This window comes from Polistes canadensis, unplaced genomic scaffold (genome assembly GCF_001313835.1).
Source record: "Polistes canadensis isolate GaletaPanama2010 unplaced genomic scaffold, ASM131383v1 scaffold_2, whole genome shotgun sequence".
NCBI lineage: Eukaryota > Metazoa > Arthropoda > Insecta > Hymenoptera > Vespidae > Polistes > Polistes canadensis.
In genome coordinates this window covers 2,193,799-2,213,345 of record NW_014569549.1, presented here as the reverse complement: position 1 = coordinate 2,213,345, position 19,547 = coordinate 2,193,799, and the positions used below count along the sequence as shown (strand labels likewise).

General features: G+C 33.1%; 1 protein-coding gene across 3 annotated transcripts in view; it reads right to left on the bottom strand.

Moving 5' to 3' along the window:
- LOC106784870 (T-lymphocyte activation antigen CD86-like) overlaps positions 1–12,304 on the bottom strand; it is a 277,467-nt gene extending 265,163 nt beyond the window's left edge. For 2 of the 3 annotated variants that reach the window (XM_014744840.1, XM_014744855.1), the window contains exons 1-2: positions 11,168–12,304; positions 3,624–3,751 (exon numbers count right to left, since the gene is read on the bottom strand). In XM_014744840.1, the coding sequence (XP_014600326.1) occupies positions 3,624–3,687 (64 nt within the window). In that variant the 5' untranslated portion in view covers positions 3,688–3,751; positions 11,168–12,304. The remainder of the gene's footprint in view (positions 1–3,623; positions 3,752–11,167) is intronic. The other variant, XM_014744848.1, reaches the window with a different exon arrangement.
- Between the last annotated feature and the right edge of the window lie 7,243 nt (positions 12,305–19,547).

Genomic DNA, 19,547 nt, shown 5'->3' with positions numbered 1-19,547 from the left:
TGTAATAATCGGCGATCCTCTTTCATATAATAGCAACGTCAATAACAACATCAAAGGCGGCAAGCTTTTTACATGCTCGCGGATTATTATTTCCTTCCCGGGAATTTTACTCTCATTCGCTACTGGATGACACTGCCCGTCGAGCGAATGCACAATGGCCTTTGTCACGGATCCTTTTATTCCTCTTTCTTTCTAAGAGTATGCTCGTGCTTGATAGCACGGGATACTCTAAGAATTTCTATTTATTTCGGACTACCAACCCTTCTTCTCTCTTACTCTCCATACCGTTTTGTTTTGTATTGTTTTTTTTTTTTAAGCCGACCTTTTTTTTTAATGCTATCAAATTGATCGATTAATTCGCTCTATTTTTTCAATGGAAAATTTTTTATCGAGATGTATTGATTTCATTATAAATATTAATAAAAAAAAAAAAAAAAAAAAAACATACTTTCGACTAAAAGATAATTAAATGCTCGTATTATTGGAAAGTTGAAATAAAATTAGATACGACAAGACATGTTTTTATAACCTTTTAAATAAGTTGACAGTCAAGATTATTAATTTGTCAGATGTCGTTGATGTTTCCAAGAATTTCTGGTTTTCTGATTCGAATTTGTAATAAAATAATTTCAATTTACAATAATATTAGTCGACAAAAGGGTTAACGTCAAATTTTAATATCAGATCGTAAAACAAACCGTTTCGATATCTCTTTCTCTCTCTATATATAATATAACGAAAAGAACGTCTATAGCAAAGTAACTTTTACAAAGACAAGTTCTATGTTCTAATTGATCAAAAGCCCGTACTAAAATTTAATGCTCGTGTTAACAGAATAAAAAACGCAAACGTACTTTTCAATTCTAAATCATTGTATCGTTTTTCCCAGAATTCCTATCTCAATCGAAACCTCCCACAACCTCCTCCCTTCTCCCATCCCCCCCTCCTCCTGCGATTTCTTTTCCAACAATTCAACCTCGATGAACGTTCGGATTTTATATACGCATTCACACAAAATTTTCTACCAACATCAGTCTCGCATTGATTCGAAAAAAGAAAAAACGTAGAAAACGGTATTTCCCACGCGAGGAAATTTTTTCCTATTCTACTATTGACAGGAATCGAAAGAGAAAAAGAAGAACGAACGGTAGTCGAGTTCAAAGAAAAGAAAAAAAAAAACGGTAAATAAAAATTCGAGATAACCGATAATGCTAGAGCCTTGAATTTTAAATTCGAGTTACATGAAATAAAACAGAAAGAGCGGAAAAAAAAAACGAAGAGATATTTGTATCTTCTTTTGTCCATATCAGCATATGTAAAATAGTTCGTGACGAATTCGAGTCGATAAAACATTTATCAAATCTGTGGGCGTATACAAGGAACCAGATATGTGTGACAATAATAACCTTTAGAAAATACTATACCACGCTTACATTTTTTTAGATTTGTGGAAATCAAATTATTCATGTGAACAAACACGTTAGAAAACCTTATGAAAATATTATTCTACAATAATTAAAAGTTATAATATACCTATGATCACAAATGAAAATTTACGGCAATAAAAAATAGTAACTGTGATGTTTTATGTTTTAGAATGCACGGTTATATCTTTATAGATAACACATAATTGCTAAAAAAAAACGATCCAACGATCTGGCAATCAAATTGATAATGACTAAGAAAAAGAAATAAATTCTCAAAAATTATTTATCTTTTTCATCTATGACGAGAGAGAAGAAAATACAAGAGAAAAAATATAAAAAATTTGATGAAATCTAACTATCGGCCTAAACGTGCTTACGATATAAATGAAGAATATTATTAAAAAATCGTTTTATTTTTCACTATCGGTGACTGCAGTTAAATCCTCTCGGTTGGTACTTCGCTAATGGTCGTCGTAAATAGTTGTCCGTATATCGCATCGTTAGACTCCCACCTTCCATAGAAAATACTAGGAACCATGTGGGAGCTCAGACGATAAATCAAGTCGCGTAGGACGTTTCGAAGTTTCAAACGTTTTGCCACCACTACACAACATCTACTACCACTACCACCACTTTCATCGCCACCACCACCACCACCACCACCACCTTTGCTTCTATAAACGTCGATATAAACTCTGACATTTTTATAAAAGATACTTATAGTGTATCGTTATCGTTAACGATTACTTTCTTGCCAAGAATTTCGTCTGTAAATTGTGTTCAAATCGATTGCTACGTAGTCACGTAAAATTTTCTTATCTATCGTATGTCACATAATATATAATATTTGTTTCAAAACTTTTCACAGAGATTTCTTCTTTTTTCTTATTTATGTATCGTTCAATTAAACCAATATAAAATACGTATAATACTTATAGTTAACGATAAAGGAAAAAATATTTAATCTAACGTAGAGAGATACAAAAAGAATGGTTGAAATTTTGTCTCTTTCTTTCTTTCTTTCTTTCTTTCGGTTTTCTTCTTCTTCTTCTTCTTCTTCTTCTTTCGAATATGAATGACAAATGCAATAATAAAATTATAACGTGCGAAAAGCAGCGTACGGCAAGGTGTAAGCACGGATTCACGCTTTTCCAAGCGACACGCCATTGTTTCTCAAACAATCTGCAGCCTCGCGGACAATAATGAAGGACTCCAATTGTACGTTTAAATACCGCTGCTATGTCTCGCCGTAAGATATAAAAGAAAGAAAGAAAGGTAGAGAAAGAGAGGAAGAGAGAGAGACAGAGACAGAAAGAGTAAACGCAGCGATGACAAGAAATAAGAGAAAAAGATAGAGAGAGAGAGAGTAAACGCAATGATGACAAGAAATAAGAGAGAAAAAAAAAAGGGGAAAATAACGAGCATCATTCAAATGGGTAACTTCGATCGTTCCATGCAAAATTAACGAGCGAAACGCTTTTGAAAACGTTACAACGCAGTTGAAATGCTGCTTGGATACAGTTAGCGAATTTTACATTCTATCAGCAGGATCTACGAAACGCGGAACATACAAAGTATAAAAAGACAAATTTTTTTTGTCCCCCTTCCCTATTTCTTTTAACTTTGCTAATGTAATCAAGGAAGGAAAAAAAAAATTGACAATGTAAAAACGCGTGTGTAGTTTATTTCGTATTTAAATCGTAAAACGTGGTTCTTCGAGGTGATAAAGGTATAAAACCTTTTCGCATAAATCAAGGAACTTGGCAACTCAGTAAAGTTAGATTATTTACAAATGTATCCGTTATAGGTACATGCATATTAATGAACGACATCGTTTTTTATTTGGAATCACGAATTGGTATATATAGTGTAAGAAAATTTCTTTTTTCTATATAACTAAATTTAATAATATATTATTCTTCACCGAAGAAAATTGATATTTAATTTAAAAGTAGAGCTTTTACGTTGCTATTGGAAAAATCTAATTAACCTGTTAGCGTAATAATAATCGTTATAATAATTAATTATTTCAATTAAAATATGTGGCCAAATTTATGGCAATGGTCTTCAAATATAATATCTCGTTCTTACAAATTAAATTACATCAATAACAAGAAACAATTGATGAAGTTAAAAATTTGGCGAATTCATGAAAAATTGGTAATCGATAAATCGGTATTATTACAAATGACTTACCGTTATTAATCGTCGTCAGAGCAACAACTCCGAGTAACCATGTCGCAACGCTGATGGTGGACATCTTCGTTTCCCTCGTCTTAAATTTCACCTCACATAATACGTTTCCCTCATACGTTGAAGCTGAACTGCAAACAAGGAAAGACTATATTATACACCAAAGACATATGCTCTCTCATTATTCTCTCTCTCTCTCTCTCTCTCTCTCTCTCTTTCTCTCTTTGGTCTTAAACCTTTGAAGAGTAAGTTTTCGTTTAATGGCAAAACTAACTTCTGAAATGTCATAGAACTAAGAACGATGTTTCAATGTATGTGCAACAAGCAAATAGCCACATAATAATGTGTTCAAATACAAAGACTAGAAATACATCAAATAACAATACTAATCTGACATTAAAACTCTCAAAGCGTTAATGAATAATTTTATTCTGTTCAAAGAATTCAATTAGACTTTAGGAAATATTGTAAGTTTCTTTGATCAATAAAATAAAGATCTAATAATGAACGATTAAGAAAACAATTATTTTGTTACAATTTGAGTAACGTGAATCATCAAAAGGAATGTGAACATTTTAGAAAAGCTAATAACCGTTACTTATCGTATACTTTCTATAAGAAAAGTTACTACTTCTTTAACACACACATTTATTTCTTACATTCTATATAATACTACAGTATTGTGCGTTAAAATGTATGAGAGATAATATACTTCTAGTTCATATTTATCTAATTTTCGAAATGCAAATAAAATCTCAATTACGTTTCAAGATCGTTACGCTTTGTACTTATGTTTATAATGCAATGTAAAACAGAAAAAATATGAAATGAGAAAGAGAAAGAGAAGGACAGACTGAGGGTACAAAAAAATGTATTAAAACGAATATAACTTTCAGTACTTTCATATCGAAAATCGACAAAGCGAGTTCGAGTGCACGCGCAAAAAAGAAACTCATATTATCTGTAGAATCCGACATAATAAAAGAGCCAAGTTGAGAGCGAGTTACACACAATACCTAGGTAATCCTCTAAACTTTCCAACGTAACGCGTTATATCAGAAAACCAGATACAGAAGCAGAGATGGTGGTGAGAGTGAGTTTCGTGTGCTAGTAAGGTCCAAAAGATGAGTCTTATCGAGAGAAAGAGAAGCGTGACGACGACGACGACGAAAACGACGACGAAGAAAGAGGAAAAAGTAAAGAAAAATAGAAAGAAAGAAAGAGAAAGAGAGAGAGGGAAGGAAAAATATATAGGTTGCTTCGCTTTTAGCAACGGCACGCTTTTCTCTTTTCTGCAAAGTGGCCCACGAGAGAAAAGGGCAATCTCGAATTTAAGGAAAATACGAATTCCAAGGGAGAATCGCGTGAATCTCATGCTTGATTTTCTCTACACACTTTCTTTCCCTCTCTTTCTTTCTTTCTTCCTTCCTTTCTTTCTCATTTCTAGAAAATAAAATGAGAGAGAAAGACGATTTCGGGAAACTACTCATTCGTCACGTCGAGATACCGTGTTCTCACTCTTTCTTTCTGTCTCTCTCTCTCTCTCTCTCTTTCTCTGTCTCTGTTTGTCTGTCCGTCTCTTTCTATTTCTTTTCTCCTCGAATAGATCCGTAGAAGGCGTGATGTTCTGTTCCGTTTCTTATAGCAAGGACCGTAAACGAAATGGCTCGCTATGGACCGGCTGCTACCATAGTATTTCCCATACGTCCTCCAACAAACGTGTATGTGTGTGTGTGTGTATAACGCGGTTCATTTATTCAAATCACAAGCGATGTTCACTGTCAAAACGTTTTCTCCTCTTCTCTTTCTTATTCTTCCTTTCTTTCTTTCTTTATCGCTTCATCTTCTTTCTCTCTATTTTACATTTATTTTCCTTTTCGTATTTCCCGCCACTGCAGAGAGAAACGAAGGGTAAAATAGAATAAAAAAAAGAAAAAAAAAAAATAACAGATAGAGACTAAAGCAGCATCCTTCTCACTCTCTCGTGAACACGTGAAACGAACGAAACGAGCCCTTGGAGAGAGAAAGGGCGGTACATAGGGCGTTTCGTATCTCTTTTCATCCAGAAACGTTCTTACTCGATGCACCGTCGTCAACGTGATGCAACGCGCGCATTGCACTTTGTGTGTCAACCCGAGCGGCATCCAACTATCCACGAGAGAAGCCTACATTTTCCTCGCTTTGTCTTCTGTTTCGGTGTTTCTACGGTGTTTCCCTCTTGAGAGGTGAAAGACTCTTCTTTGTGGAACATCAACTATATCCTATCCACGATCCTCCTTTTGTTTCATTCAATTTCAAAATGACTTCAACAAAGATATTGCGTTTTTGTTGTCATCGAGATTAATTATATTATATATTTTTATCGTAAATATATATCAGAATGTGGAATATTATATAATAAATATATAATTCTTCAATTGGGTTAAGATTTTTTTCATATACAACAATCTTTTAAATATTAAGAAAAAAAATAAGAAAATAATACAATGAGATTTCGTGCAAGTGAAAAATATAAATAATTTCATCTATCAAATTTATATATATATTTTTATGCATTTATATATAATAATACTCTCTTTATATGTATTTATATATATATATAAATTTATTTTATTTATTTAATATTGTTTAATATAAGATATAATGGAATATAATAAGATAAGATAGAATAAAATCTAGTAAGTATTTTTGATCTTAATTAATTTACTTGCTGTACTTAACGGAGATGTAAGATAAGATACAATAAAATACTTAACTTTTTCGATATTCTCGCAAAACACTCGTCGTAATTACAATACAATTAGCATACTGTCCGTCAATCATTTTCGCCACGCATTATATATATACCTATTCTTTCCTCCACCATCGGTCATCCCCACCGATTGAACAAAACGTTATCGACTGAAAATAAAAAAAAAAAAAAAACGCGTCTACGCAACAACGGAATTATTTTCTAACCGTTTTTAACCGTTCTAACCATATTTTCTCATACATACACAATTCACCCTCATCATCACAATAATATAATATATTTTATAAAATCTAAAGATTTAATTCGTAATTGTTTCTCGAGTTTCCCATTTATTTTATCTTACTTCTTTTCCAATTTCCATTTTCCGTTGATTGACTTGTCGTCGCCGAGGTGTTTAAACACTCGCGAAAAATAAATTACCAAGCGAAACAATAAAGAAGAAAAATCGTTCCTTAAGATTTGCTTGACGACGCGACGTGACGATTGTAAAGTACGGTCTGCGAAATACGGTCGACGAATATCGACGATAAAGCCGTGTTTCGCTTTTATATTAACTTTACGATTTGACAGCAACAGAGAGGAAAATAAGAACGAGAAAGAGATAAGTGAGTTCGCGTCAGGACGGAAATTAATAGGAAAAAAAAAGACGGCTCTTATTTTTCCCCTCTTTTTCATTTTCCATGTTTCTCTCTCTCTCTCTCTCTCTCTATCTATCTATCTATCTATCCTTCTTTCTTACACACACTCACATATATAAACATTCTTTCACTCTTTCTATCGTTTCGAAGCAAACGACGCACGAAAGTCAAACGACTTTTCAGCTTCATAACAAATCGAAGAACTTCCATCGAAGTATTCCATTTTAAACATAACCCAAATCCTGTCTGCAGAAACTGATCGTTTCGACGTATTATCGAGAAGTTCTCTAACGTAGAAAAAGCTAACGTTAGTTACGTTCGAATGTTTTAAACTATAGTCTTCCACGTTATTTTTACGAATACGAATCTCTCCTTCTCGTTTCTATTGAAATGGAAAATCTTTTTACGGAAGATAAAGGTTTTTTTTTTTCATGGAAAAGTAATATATCTTAGTTCGATTTAACTACGTTCGACATTCGATTGGTGTCGAATGACACGCAAGATTAGAGTAGAATCAAAGAAGTTTAATGTTTAGTATTTTAAGTATCGAAATTTATAAAGGATAAATATAATAGATCGGTGTTAACGTAGCACGTTGAATAAATCTAATTTTCGAATAATTTCAATTATTAATATCCACTTGATTTATTTGTCAACAAAATTTATGAGTAGTATCACTTCAAAATTAATCGGTGTATTCAATTTTTACGGAAATCAGCGAGTGATTGCAAACTTTAGACCGGTGACATAAATAAATATAAAAAGAAAAAAGAAAAAGTAGAAGATGCAAAGTAAATTTCAATCAACAGGAAGTAAGTCGTAGTAATTACAAACGAAATTTCAAATAAACTCGGAATTTATGTGCGATAGCGAAAATTTGACGAAAACTGGATCATACTAAACAACTATTATTTCTATGTAGAAAATGTGTCAGATGTTAAAACAAAGGGAAATGAGGGAGAAAAAAACGAAGGAGGGAGACAAAAAGAAATGGAAAGACAGAGAAATAATATTCGTGGAACAGGAAATTCTATTCAACGTATCTTCCGAGATAAAAGGTTGAAACGCAGTTGCGTGCAGCTGTGAATTAGCAGATAGCACTTCGGAAACGTTTGAAGTTATTTTATTTATGCATTGACGGGTTTTACCCATTGTTACATAACAAAAAAAATAAATATTGATAAATAACAAATAAATAATATATATACAGAGAAATATTATAACTATAAATAAAAGGAATATATAAATATATTTACAAAAATTATAAAGAATTAAATAAAATATACATTAAGTTGCACGTAATAACGACTAAAGAAAAAAACAAAGTTATACAATTCTATAGTGAGTTTAGACAAAATTTAATGGAAGATATGAATTGGTTAAAGGGATCAATGAGTTGATAGAAGTGGTTAAATGATTGAGAAATTCTATTAATGCAATTATGATAGGCATACGAAGTGTTATGAGTACTGATGTGTAATAGGTCATAATTCTTAAGATATTTATAAGGAACATTGAAGAAGAAAAGCTGAATGATATCTGAGCTGTTGAGAAACCCTTTGAAAACTTTACAAGCAAATAGAGCATCAGATATCATCCTTCTTTTGCTCAGAGTGGACATATTCATGAATTTATTAATATCATCATAATCATGACAAGAGAGAGACATAGGCTGACTAGAAGACAGCATGAATGAGATGCAATATTATAAAAATTGCATATAACTGATTTAGCAACCCTAGTACCACATCCATTACAAGTTTTAGTCATTTAAATACAATAAAAGTACGATTTAAAACTTAGAAGTATATTAAGATTTAAAAACAAGGGATCAGAAGTAAGCAAAAAACAAAACACAGTTTTGTTTAAACCGTCCACGCAAAAATGTATATTTTTTCGTGGCTTAGTCTTTTTTCTTTTTTAGCACTCTATCTTTTCCTACCTCACAGACACACACACATACGCAAACACATCCTTTTTATCTGTTTCACCCTTCTTTGAAAGCTAGCAAAGCGTTCGTCCTCGAGTACCAGTGATTTTTTAAAAGCACTTTTATTTTTAACTTTGATAAAAAACAAAAGAAAAAGACTAGACGAAACGTTCTCATCGCGTAACTCGTCGTTGGCCAAGCAACGAACAAGAAGCAAGCAATTGTTTTTCAAAGTATATGATCTTAAAAAAAACTATTGTTAAAGACGAGAACGAGATCTCGAAGTAGGAGAAATTGAATAAAAAAATTTCTAGACGTAGTGTGTTTCAAATCGATGAAAATAGTAAGAAGACATGGTACTCGTAGAATTTTCATTTTAAACGATGATGATCGTGTCTAAAAAGGTAAAAATAACGGATGGCGGACTACGGCTTCCGAGTAATTTATCAGACACGACAAACAAGAAGAAAAGTAGTGTACCGAGATAACGCGAACTAGGCGATCAAGATCGTAAGTTGGGATATAAAAAGCAGGTGGGCTTAATGTTCACCATTATGTTCGCGACACCTTTTTCGAAAGACGAGACTTGATTAATTTCTTTCATTTACGTTAAGCAAACCGACCTAATTTTGATATCACAGTTTAAATTGGTTATTCCTAATGACGAACCAGCCAGCCATTTTGCATCAGGATGCTCGAATTAACGTTAATATCCTTAGTGAGAATAAAAATGAACGAATTTCTTATCCCCCGACTCGTCAAAGTTATTAAAAACTTCTTTCTTTCATAAGAAATAGGATTCAATTACTCTCGTGGAACACAATTAGAAAATAAATTTATCTTTGTTAAAAAATAAACCAATGAAACTTAAACAATAATATAGAAATATGTGTACGAATACGTATATAACAATATATATTTATAATAGATTTCTTTTCTCTACGATCTCATTTATATTATATATTCATATTTCTTTAATTCGTTTACAAAGAGAATAGAAAAAAAATAAACAGATAAAAGATGTTACAGAGTGCATTGAAAATAAAAGATAAATAACGGATTTAGTTTTTTGTCACGTAGATTCTACCTTTGATGTTTAAGTTTTATCTATCCGACGAGTAAGAAGAGGAGGAGGGCCGAGAAAAAGAAGAAAAAAAAATATAAGGGAAGAGACCAAGAGGGAATGAGAAAGAATGAGAAAGTGTAAGAGAACTATTATTCCACAGGTTCTATTATACCAAGGACTTATCGATACATGGAACAAGTGCTACCATGGAAAGCTTTCATCTACGTTCGTACAAGTGTCTATTGTAAACTAATATCTTCTTTATGTAATGGTCCGGAATAGAGAAAGAGAAAGAGAAAGAGATGAAAGAAAGTCAGGAGGCAGAGCGCACGAGCAAGGTTCCCTTTTTTTTTTTTTTTTCTTCCGTAGGATGAAACAGGGATGACAGGGAAAGGAGATAACGCCTGTCGAAAAGTAGTACAAAAGAAAAGAGTCAGACGAGAAAGATCATTTCGCAGTCCGTCAAAGCAAAGACGAGGGACGCTGAGAATCCGTAGTAAGAGAGAGAAAGAGAGAGAGAGAGAGAGAAAAGAAGTTTAAAGAGAAAAAGTCAAAGAAATAAAGAGAGAAATAGGAAAAAGAATTCTTATGAACTTGAAAAAAAAGCTTGAACTATTTCGAAAGCCATTGAAATCGTAAAGAAAGATTTTTAGAAATTCCCTGGAGAAACGTGTAACCTGTAAATGTATTCTTTTTGTGACACGTGAATCAAGCAAAGTAGATACTTACGTATCTACTACAAATTTTCAATCGTTTCTTTCTTTACAAATGTAACAGACTCCAAAATTACTTTCGCCCTTTGTTCTTTCTTTTTACAACAAAAAAAAAAAAAACAAAAATAACATGTGCAAAGGTAACAAAAGAATAATGCCATGGGTTGGTATTCGTAGTAGTAGATAAATAATAAGAAGAATATATTTCAGTGGCTAATTTCAATTAGTAGTCTAGCATCGAAAGAATTTCATTAAGAAGCAAAAGGCGTTTGGCACGGTGCCGCGAGTGGGAAGAACGTTTGAAATTAATTCGGTAGGATAAAGGATGTCGAAACATCGAAGTCGAGTGCAACTAAAGAAAAAAATAAAATTAGTGGAAGATAGAAAGAGGGAGAAAGAAATAAAACAAAAAGAAAGAAAGAGACAAAAATGTCGTTCGTTATCTTACCCCCGTTTCAGCAAGCGGGTCAGGTTCGTTTCCTTTCCGAGTTGTGGTCTATGCGACGGTTGACGACGTGATTCTCCTCGTACGTCCGTTTATATTATTTCTTTTATTCCACGTGTTTTCTATCTCCTTCCAATGAAGAGGTCGCTATCTCAAACAAACACTGTTCCGTCACTAACACGACTAAAACGACACCCCGTCTCTTCGTCTTCTTGTATACACGAACACACAGATTTTATTTATTCTGACACCTTTTCTATTAATTATTATAATTACTATAAATATTAATATATATATTTTTATGAATTTTTTTTTTTATTATTATTACTTATTAATATTATTATATTAAATTTATTATTATTATTATTATTATTATTATTATTATCTTGGTTCACAAACAATCGCGCACACGACGAATAATACGAATAATAACACGAATAATAACGAATAATACATTAAAAAGATTTCAACCCCCTCTCGTTCGTATTACCCGCCAACGAGCGAAGATGCACGCGAGTAACTCGAACTCTTAACCCTCGTACCCTCTCCTCGCATTTCGCGAACTTCACGCTGCTGCAGAGCGAGGCGCGCGACTCTCGAGAAACAACCCCGTTATTGTTATTTTCTTATTCGCGAAGGTTCGTTATCCACGATAGGCTCATCCCGACGCGCATTGTCGCGAAATATTAAACCGATCGACAATTGGACCTTTTCGAGCCGACCTTTTAATCCGAATTCGCGCCTATATATTATACTTGTCCTCTTCACTCTCTCTCTCTCTCTCTTTCTCCTTCTCTTCTTATATCTTTCTCACTTGTTGTTATCCTCTTGTTGGTATTGGTTCAATGCTACGATTTCCGTTCACCATTTTTAACCGGATTTTTCTTAACTAATTATTTACAACGATCACATCTATCTATCTATCTATCCTTTTTCGCGTTAGTTTTCTCGTTTTTACGCGTGGATATCTTTTTATAGTTATCTTTTCCTTTCTCCCTCTCTCCCGCCCCCTCTCTCACCCTCTCTCTCTCTCTCTCTCTCTTTCTCTTTGATGTTCCACTCCTCTCATTAACGAAGGACACACCACGCTCTCGCGAAGATCCGACCGTGTCGCGATGCGATAGCGAACTGACGTCTCGCCGGGTAGCAGCGCCCTAACGACGGCCGTTCCCCGAACCAACTTTGCCCTTTCTCCTATCTTCACCGCTACTACCCTCCCCATTCCATTCCATTCCATTCCATCCCTCAACGAGCTCCTACCACCCTGTGCCAATGCTCTTATCACCGCGAGGCCTTACCTTTCTTCGCGCCCTGGATTCCGCGAAATTCGACTACGCCGACGCCTCCGGATTATCGTTCTAAATTAACTCGCCTATTTAAGAGACAATATTGTTAACACTATACACAATAATATACTCAACATTTATTCGTTTTTTTTTATTCCTAAGCGCGTATATTTTATATTCATTTTTTGATTTGTTTTCTGGAAATAAATTTTATTGAGAAGATTGTTTTGTTTTATTAAAGAAAATTGATATAAAAATATACGTGTATAGGTAATATAAAGTAATAAGAATAGAAATTTAATGTCAATTTTGTTATAATCCTATGATTTGTATATTTCAACGTAACGTTATGGTAATAAGATGGAAATTTTTCTTACGCTTTTTTACTTTTTATCGCTTGCCAGGAATGCGAATTTTAACGACAGTGAAACCATTCTAACGCGCGAAATTCGACGAAGTTTCACGGTAAAATTCGTTTCCATGCCGTTCGCTCGTTATCGTTGAAATGAAGATTATTTAAAACTGACCGTAACAGTAAACAACGGGGCTTCTTCGAAATAACGAAGATTGCATGAAATATGATCTTTCGTTTATTTTTCTTTTTTTTTTTTTGACTGAGCACAATCGTTGACCTCGAATCGTCCCCTACAAATTCTTAATATAAATAAAATAGTTTAAAAAAATACAACATTCTTTTGCAGATTAATATCATAGCAATTCAACGATCAGATGATCCTGCGAAGAAAGAAAATATTATTAAAAAGCGTGAGATATGCATAATGAATTCTATGAAATATCGTGGTAATTATTTTCAAACGATCATCATTATTCGCCTAAACACTAATCTTAGAATGCATCCATCAAAATCTATTACAATAGCATGGAAGGTTAAATTTTTGAAATACCAAGAGTGATGAAGAGCTGCTGCACGGGGTGTCGGCGTATTTTCATCGATTATCACGGAACGAGGCCATTTAGTCTTCCACGATTGCGACAGAATTCTTCTTTATGCAAATGAACGTAGATATCAATGTGCGTATATTAAACGACACTTCTGTTATCTCTGTCGGAAGTACTCTCTTTGAAGGAGTATGTTTGTAGATTCCCTTTAGTCTACTTTTAAACACGCGATTTCTGTCCCATGGCATTTATAAAAAAAAAAAGAAAAAATCTTACTTTCTAGCACGCGATTCACATCTTATCTCTTATAACGATAATTTTTATTTCAACTAAAAAAAAGAAAAAAAAGAAAAATCATACGCGTAAGAATTGCGGGATGAACATAATAGACCAACAATTTCTTTTTATCTTGTACGATTATTACATATCTTACTTTTCAATTTTCCTCTTACTTATATTTCTCTAACTTAAGTAGATTTCGTAGCTGTCAATGATCGTGGTATGCGAATGGCTTCCTATTCTTTGTAGCCTTTATATCGGAATGGCTTCATCTTCGCAATAAATAGCAATGGTTTACAAAGGGCTCCTTTTATCATTCGTTGAAACCAGTAATGTCTTTACTAAGGTGTCGCTCGAAAATAAAATCCATTAAAAATATAAATGAAAAAAATAAAGAAGAAAGAGAGAAATAAGAAGAGAAGAAAAGATCATTCTCTGCGAACAAATGTTATACTGATATTTAATTGAAAACAGGATAGATACAAGAAATAAATTAATAGGATTAATCGATTGGATATCATAGAATTTTTCTAATCTAATCACTGTTCTATTTCAAATTGCTCTGATAACGAAATAGGTGAGCCATAATACCGAGCTCATTTTACACGCGAATAAACCGCCTATCACGATTATAATTGCCAATTAAGCCATTAATTGCCCGTAGCGGTAGGAAACAAACGTTGTACGTCACGATTACGTTACTGCTCTGCAACCTAAACCAATCCGATGCAGGTCGTGTGTTGAATTGTTGAGAGAAGTGAAGAATATTTGCTTTCATTCGGATCAGCGCTATGTTATATCTTACCTTATCAGTTAGTATACAATTACAAGTGGGGAACGATACATCATTGAAAACAAAAGAAGTAGAACATTTTTCCTTTAGTTTATAATTTTTCAATTTCTAATTATAGAACAAAATTAAATGTCTATCTCATATATTCAATGAAATATATATATTTAATAAATTAACTCCTAATACTTTTAAATAAATAAAATTTAATTAAATGTCGAAAATTTTGTAGTTTTAAATATTCTCAAATAAAAAAAAAAATGATCTTTTAATATCAGCGAGTATAGTAGTTCGGTCGTTGAAATTAGTTTGGAAAAGATTATCACAAATTTCCATAAAAAATTCGTCTGATCGATCTACGTCGGATGTAGAAGACAGAGGGTAAGGCAATTTAGGGAGCTCAATTTCTTGGCCCTTTTAACGGTGTAATCTTTGTAATATGATTTTAAACAGGAACGTTTATAAAGTACCTACTTTTAATCTCGTTACGAACGAAATCATTAACAATGAACGATACCCACTTAGAAAAAGTCATCACAAAGAAAATTCTAGATATGAGTGTAAAGAATCCAATAGAATATTTATAATCTTTCTATACCTAAGGCTGTAAGAGAGTAAAATCAAGAACACACTCGGTTTACTCGGCCACTTTCGAGATGGTTGAAAGGTGGAGGTGAAACAGAAGAGTAGGTAGAGATAGGTAGGTATATAGGTAAGTCGTTTCACACAGCAGCGCCTCGCTTAATTACTAGTTACTTGTAGCAGGAGTTACGAACGTTTAGCTCACGGTTCTCACCATCCGGCAGAAGCTTAAATCATTAGGATAAAACCATTTCTATTCTAATCCTTACTCGACAACGCGAGAACCTTTAGTATCCATTTACTCTTATTTTGAAGATTCCTTTGAAATATTTGTCCCTTTTCTTCTCTTATATCTTTCTTTCTTTTTTCTTCTTCTTTGTATCCTAAGAAACAAATAACATCGCGCCCATGCAAAAATAATATTTTTATTTGGGAATAGAAAAATTAAATTAAAATTAAATTATATGTGAAAGAATAAATGTTTTAATATGAATTGTATCATATTTGTTTATACGGGCTTGATTTTAAACAAACTTTGATCAAAAACGATCTAAACACAAAACAATCTATTGGAAATCGAAGCATGCATTACGATACTTGTGCTCGTACCTATCGTATATACCTACTACGTACGTGTAACATGCTATGTGTAACTTTTGTTTCGAACGAGGACCACGTATGCGCAAGGTATTCATGAATAGTAGTGGTTCGTGGACCGACGGACACCGGTTTCAACGTACCAGCTACGGCAATCTCGATGGTATAGAGTCGCCCCATAAAATGGACGTCACTGTTAGAATACATTTTCGAACGATTTCGAATTTACATGCGTACAAGAGACTTGCTCGACTTGTTGTTTCGAATCTGATTCGTTGAGTTTAAAAAACTAAAAGAAAGATGATTTATGTAGAAACAATTAAGTGGACATAGACGATTTGATTCTTTTTTTTTTTCTTTCTTTTTTTAAATTCCCTTTATAATCCTTTTTTTTTCTTCTTCTTCTTTTTTAACCATAATCTTCGTTATATTTTTATTTGCTTTATTATTCATTGGCAAAATGTATCCAAAGTTTCCGTTCATTGAATTGTGTAGTATAATACCATTTTGTGCTTATCAATAGCTGAGCAAAGAGAGAGAGAGAGAGAGAAACACAGAGGAAGGATTGTAGAGTTGATATAACTAACTTTGACGCAAACTCGAGCTTTGCATTTGTACGATCATCAAAATAAACGAAATCGATCCGATCAGAAGTGATCAAACGTATTCACTAATTAACAAATGAAATGGTAAAATTAATTCTGTTCCATTCTATGCCGAAACCATATGAAGCAATATTAAATATAATCTCTGTCATAACCACACAATAAAGTATCTATAAACTTGCAATGAGCTGTTAAAGAAAATGCATGCTACGTCGATCAAAGGGGTTCGGTTATTTGCCAAGAAATATAATTAAAACTTAAGAATATCTTTTCTTTTTGTGTCTCTTATATATATTATTATAAGATTAATTATTTTTTCTTCCGAAGTTAATAATATTAATTAAAAACAATACTTGTATTATGAATCTGTGTAAAATTTCGATGGAAAAAAAAAAAACTACAATTAAAATTTTAAAATAACCATCAACGTTTTTAATTTAAATTCTCGTATAAAATGTTGGTCATATAATACTTTAACAATTAACACCCAAAATTACAAGATAAATTACAAAATATATTTGTCGACTGTGAAAAGACAGTATTAAATACGTTTGAAAAAAAAACATAATGAATATATGAATGAATGAATAATAATATATAGAATAAGATAAAGAGGTGCAATATTGATGATAAAATGAAGGGAAGGAATTTATCCGATAGAGGAACTGTAACTTTAGCAATTTGACCGTTATACATCCCTTGTCATCTTTGGCGAGGCTCCCAGAGCATCCTGTACAATCTCTCGCACTTCCTCTTCTCGTCTCTTCAATGGAAGCATCCATCTCTAGCATGGTAGCTCGACTGTATCCACGCGTGTACGCTTACAACGGGTTTTGCACCGCCCTACGTTTGCACGTAACAGTATAGCAGTAGTAGTTGATTCGTAGGGAATGGTGATAGTAGTTGGTAGTAGTAGTAGACCAGGAGTGGTTAGACTCGCTTGGTATCTACTAGCTGTAGACCCATACACACATAGATTGGATAGGACATTGCACGCCGTCGGCTCAGCTTCTGAACAGGGAAACTGCGTCCGGCCAACACTACCGTCCACGAATAGGATACGGGACTAATGCGACCACCCACCTCCATTTAGGTTATCGAGTTGTAACGTACGCTGCGAAAAGCAATCTCAATTCCATCTACGAAAACGTTTCTAATGTCTCTTTCATCCAGATACTTTTTACTCTTATTTTTATTTCCCTTCGTCTATTAATCCGGAAAAGAACAATTGAAAGCTTAACACTTGTCTCGCGAATAGAATAATATATTATTATAATAAATATGTTAAACGTTGATTATAGCTCAATTATGATATCTTTCGATTCTATTATTTACGATTTATTAATTTATCTAACGTGTCTTTATATATATGTATATCATTGTTATTTTATTTTTAATCTAAATCAATTATTCACACGCACATACACATATACTGATATATAATCTCTTCTTTGTAAACTATAATTGCTTATATTAATAAATATATATTTGACAAGATTTTTTTATAAAGTATAATATAAAATAATATAATACAAAACGCGAGAAAGAAAAAGAAAGAAAGAAAGAAAGGAGAAAATAATGGTTAAAGTTAAAACTAATTGTAATACTAATCGATAAATGTTGGTCTTAGCAACTCTTCACTTCGCTAAGAATAGACTATACCACCGAATTAAACGAAGCAGTGAAAGGGAAAACAAAAGGAAATAAAAACAGAGGTTACACGAATATAACACACTCATTCGAGTTACGTATAGGCTTCGATCGTAAATAAAATTCTTACAATCAGATTGTTTACAATTCGAGATCAAGGTCGTAACTTTACTTATATTTTTCTATACAAAAAACATTATCCTTTTTATAAAACAACACACACCACACCCCCACACACATCGTTTTAATTATCGTTTTATTACTTGTAGACTTCCCCTTCAAGAACAGATTAAATTATTTACAATTCGAGATCAAAAAGCTAAGTTCTTTATAATTATGTTAGATATAAAAAAAGATGATATATATTTTAAGATATAAAAATATCTTTTATTGAGATTCCAACAATTGTAAGACACGAATAGGTAAGTTTCATCTTTTTATCGGTCGACGCGTCAAAAATTGTCGTCATTCAAGGCAACGCTTGAACGGGAGACTTTCCCTCTCACGTAGTCCGCTCTTTAATCCTCCAACCTCGTCACCCATGTCAGATTTAGGTCGCGAAAAAAGAGGAAAAAGATGATGAAAGGTGGACCGCTCGACCGAAATTCAAGCAAGTAAGTACGTACGCATTCTTTAACCTTTTTCTCGCGTATAAAATTTCAAGAGAACGTGTTTCTCTCTCTCTCTCTCTCTCATTAGTCCTATGAAAAAATATAAAAATTCTTGTTTTCCGTGATAAGATAGACTCCGGGGATTCGATTAAACTCGATGAATATTTTCACATACGTTCGAACTTTAATAGAAGCAAACTAGAGTATTTCGAAATGGCGAATATATCCGAAATAATTATTCATGCGTGCAGTAAACCACTTTAAAGGGACCGCAAGAGGGTTAATTATTTACTTCGATCGTCTACTCGGTCTTGATTTTATCCAGAACATTTTCGAATATCTCCGGGATCAACGTTTCTCTCCTATCTATACGTTGATAAACGAATAAAGAAGACAAATTTATCGATGCACAAAGTAAAGAAGATAAAGTTGAACTTTACTTTAGTCGTAAATTTGACATACGCAAAGAATGTAATCTTATGAAAAAACCAAATCTTACGATTGATGATCTTTTAGTAAATATATAGTATCTAATGCAAAAAAAGAAAAAAAAAAAAGATTCGAGATAAAATAAGGAAAAATATCGGATATCGATCGTGTTACTCTTCACGATCAATTGCTCTACCAATCTTTTCTTCTTTTTATTTTTCTTTGAAGAAAATGGTCGAGTCTAAGTGTATAACATCCGTCGCAAAGTGATGGCTAATTCGGATCGAAATATGAGCTACGCTGTTGTGAAATATTATCTAAGCCATTCAATTTGATGGTATATTTTTCTTATCGCAAGGCATACAATCTTGTTCGCAGAAAATGCGTCATAGGGAATCGTATTTTATCTATTAATCGCAATAGCTTTTTCGTAAGAAACGATCGATACACTGTTTCTCACTCTCTCTCTCTCTCTCTCTCTCACTCTTTTTCTTTCTATACCTTTTCTTGCTTGAAACAAATCGATTTCTTCTACTACGTGCCATTCGTTAAAACGACCAATGTCTGGTATAATTTACTCAGAACGTGTACTCACGAGTCCTCGCTGAAAAACGAGCCCTTCAAGACGAGTCCGATGTTTCGTCGTCTGATCTA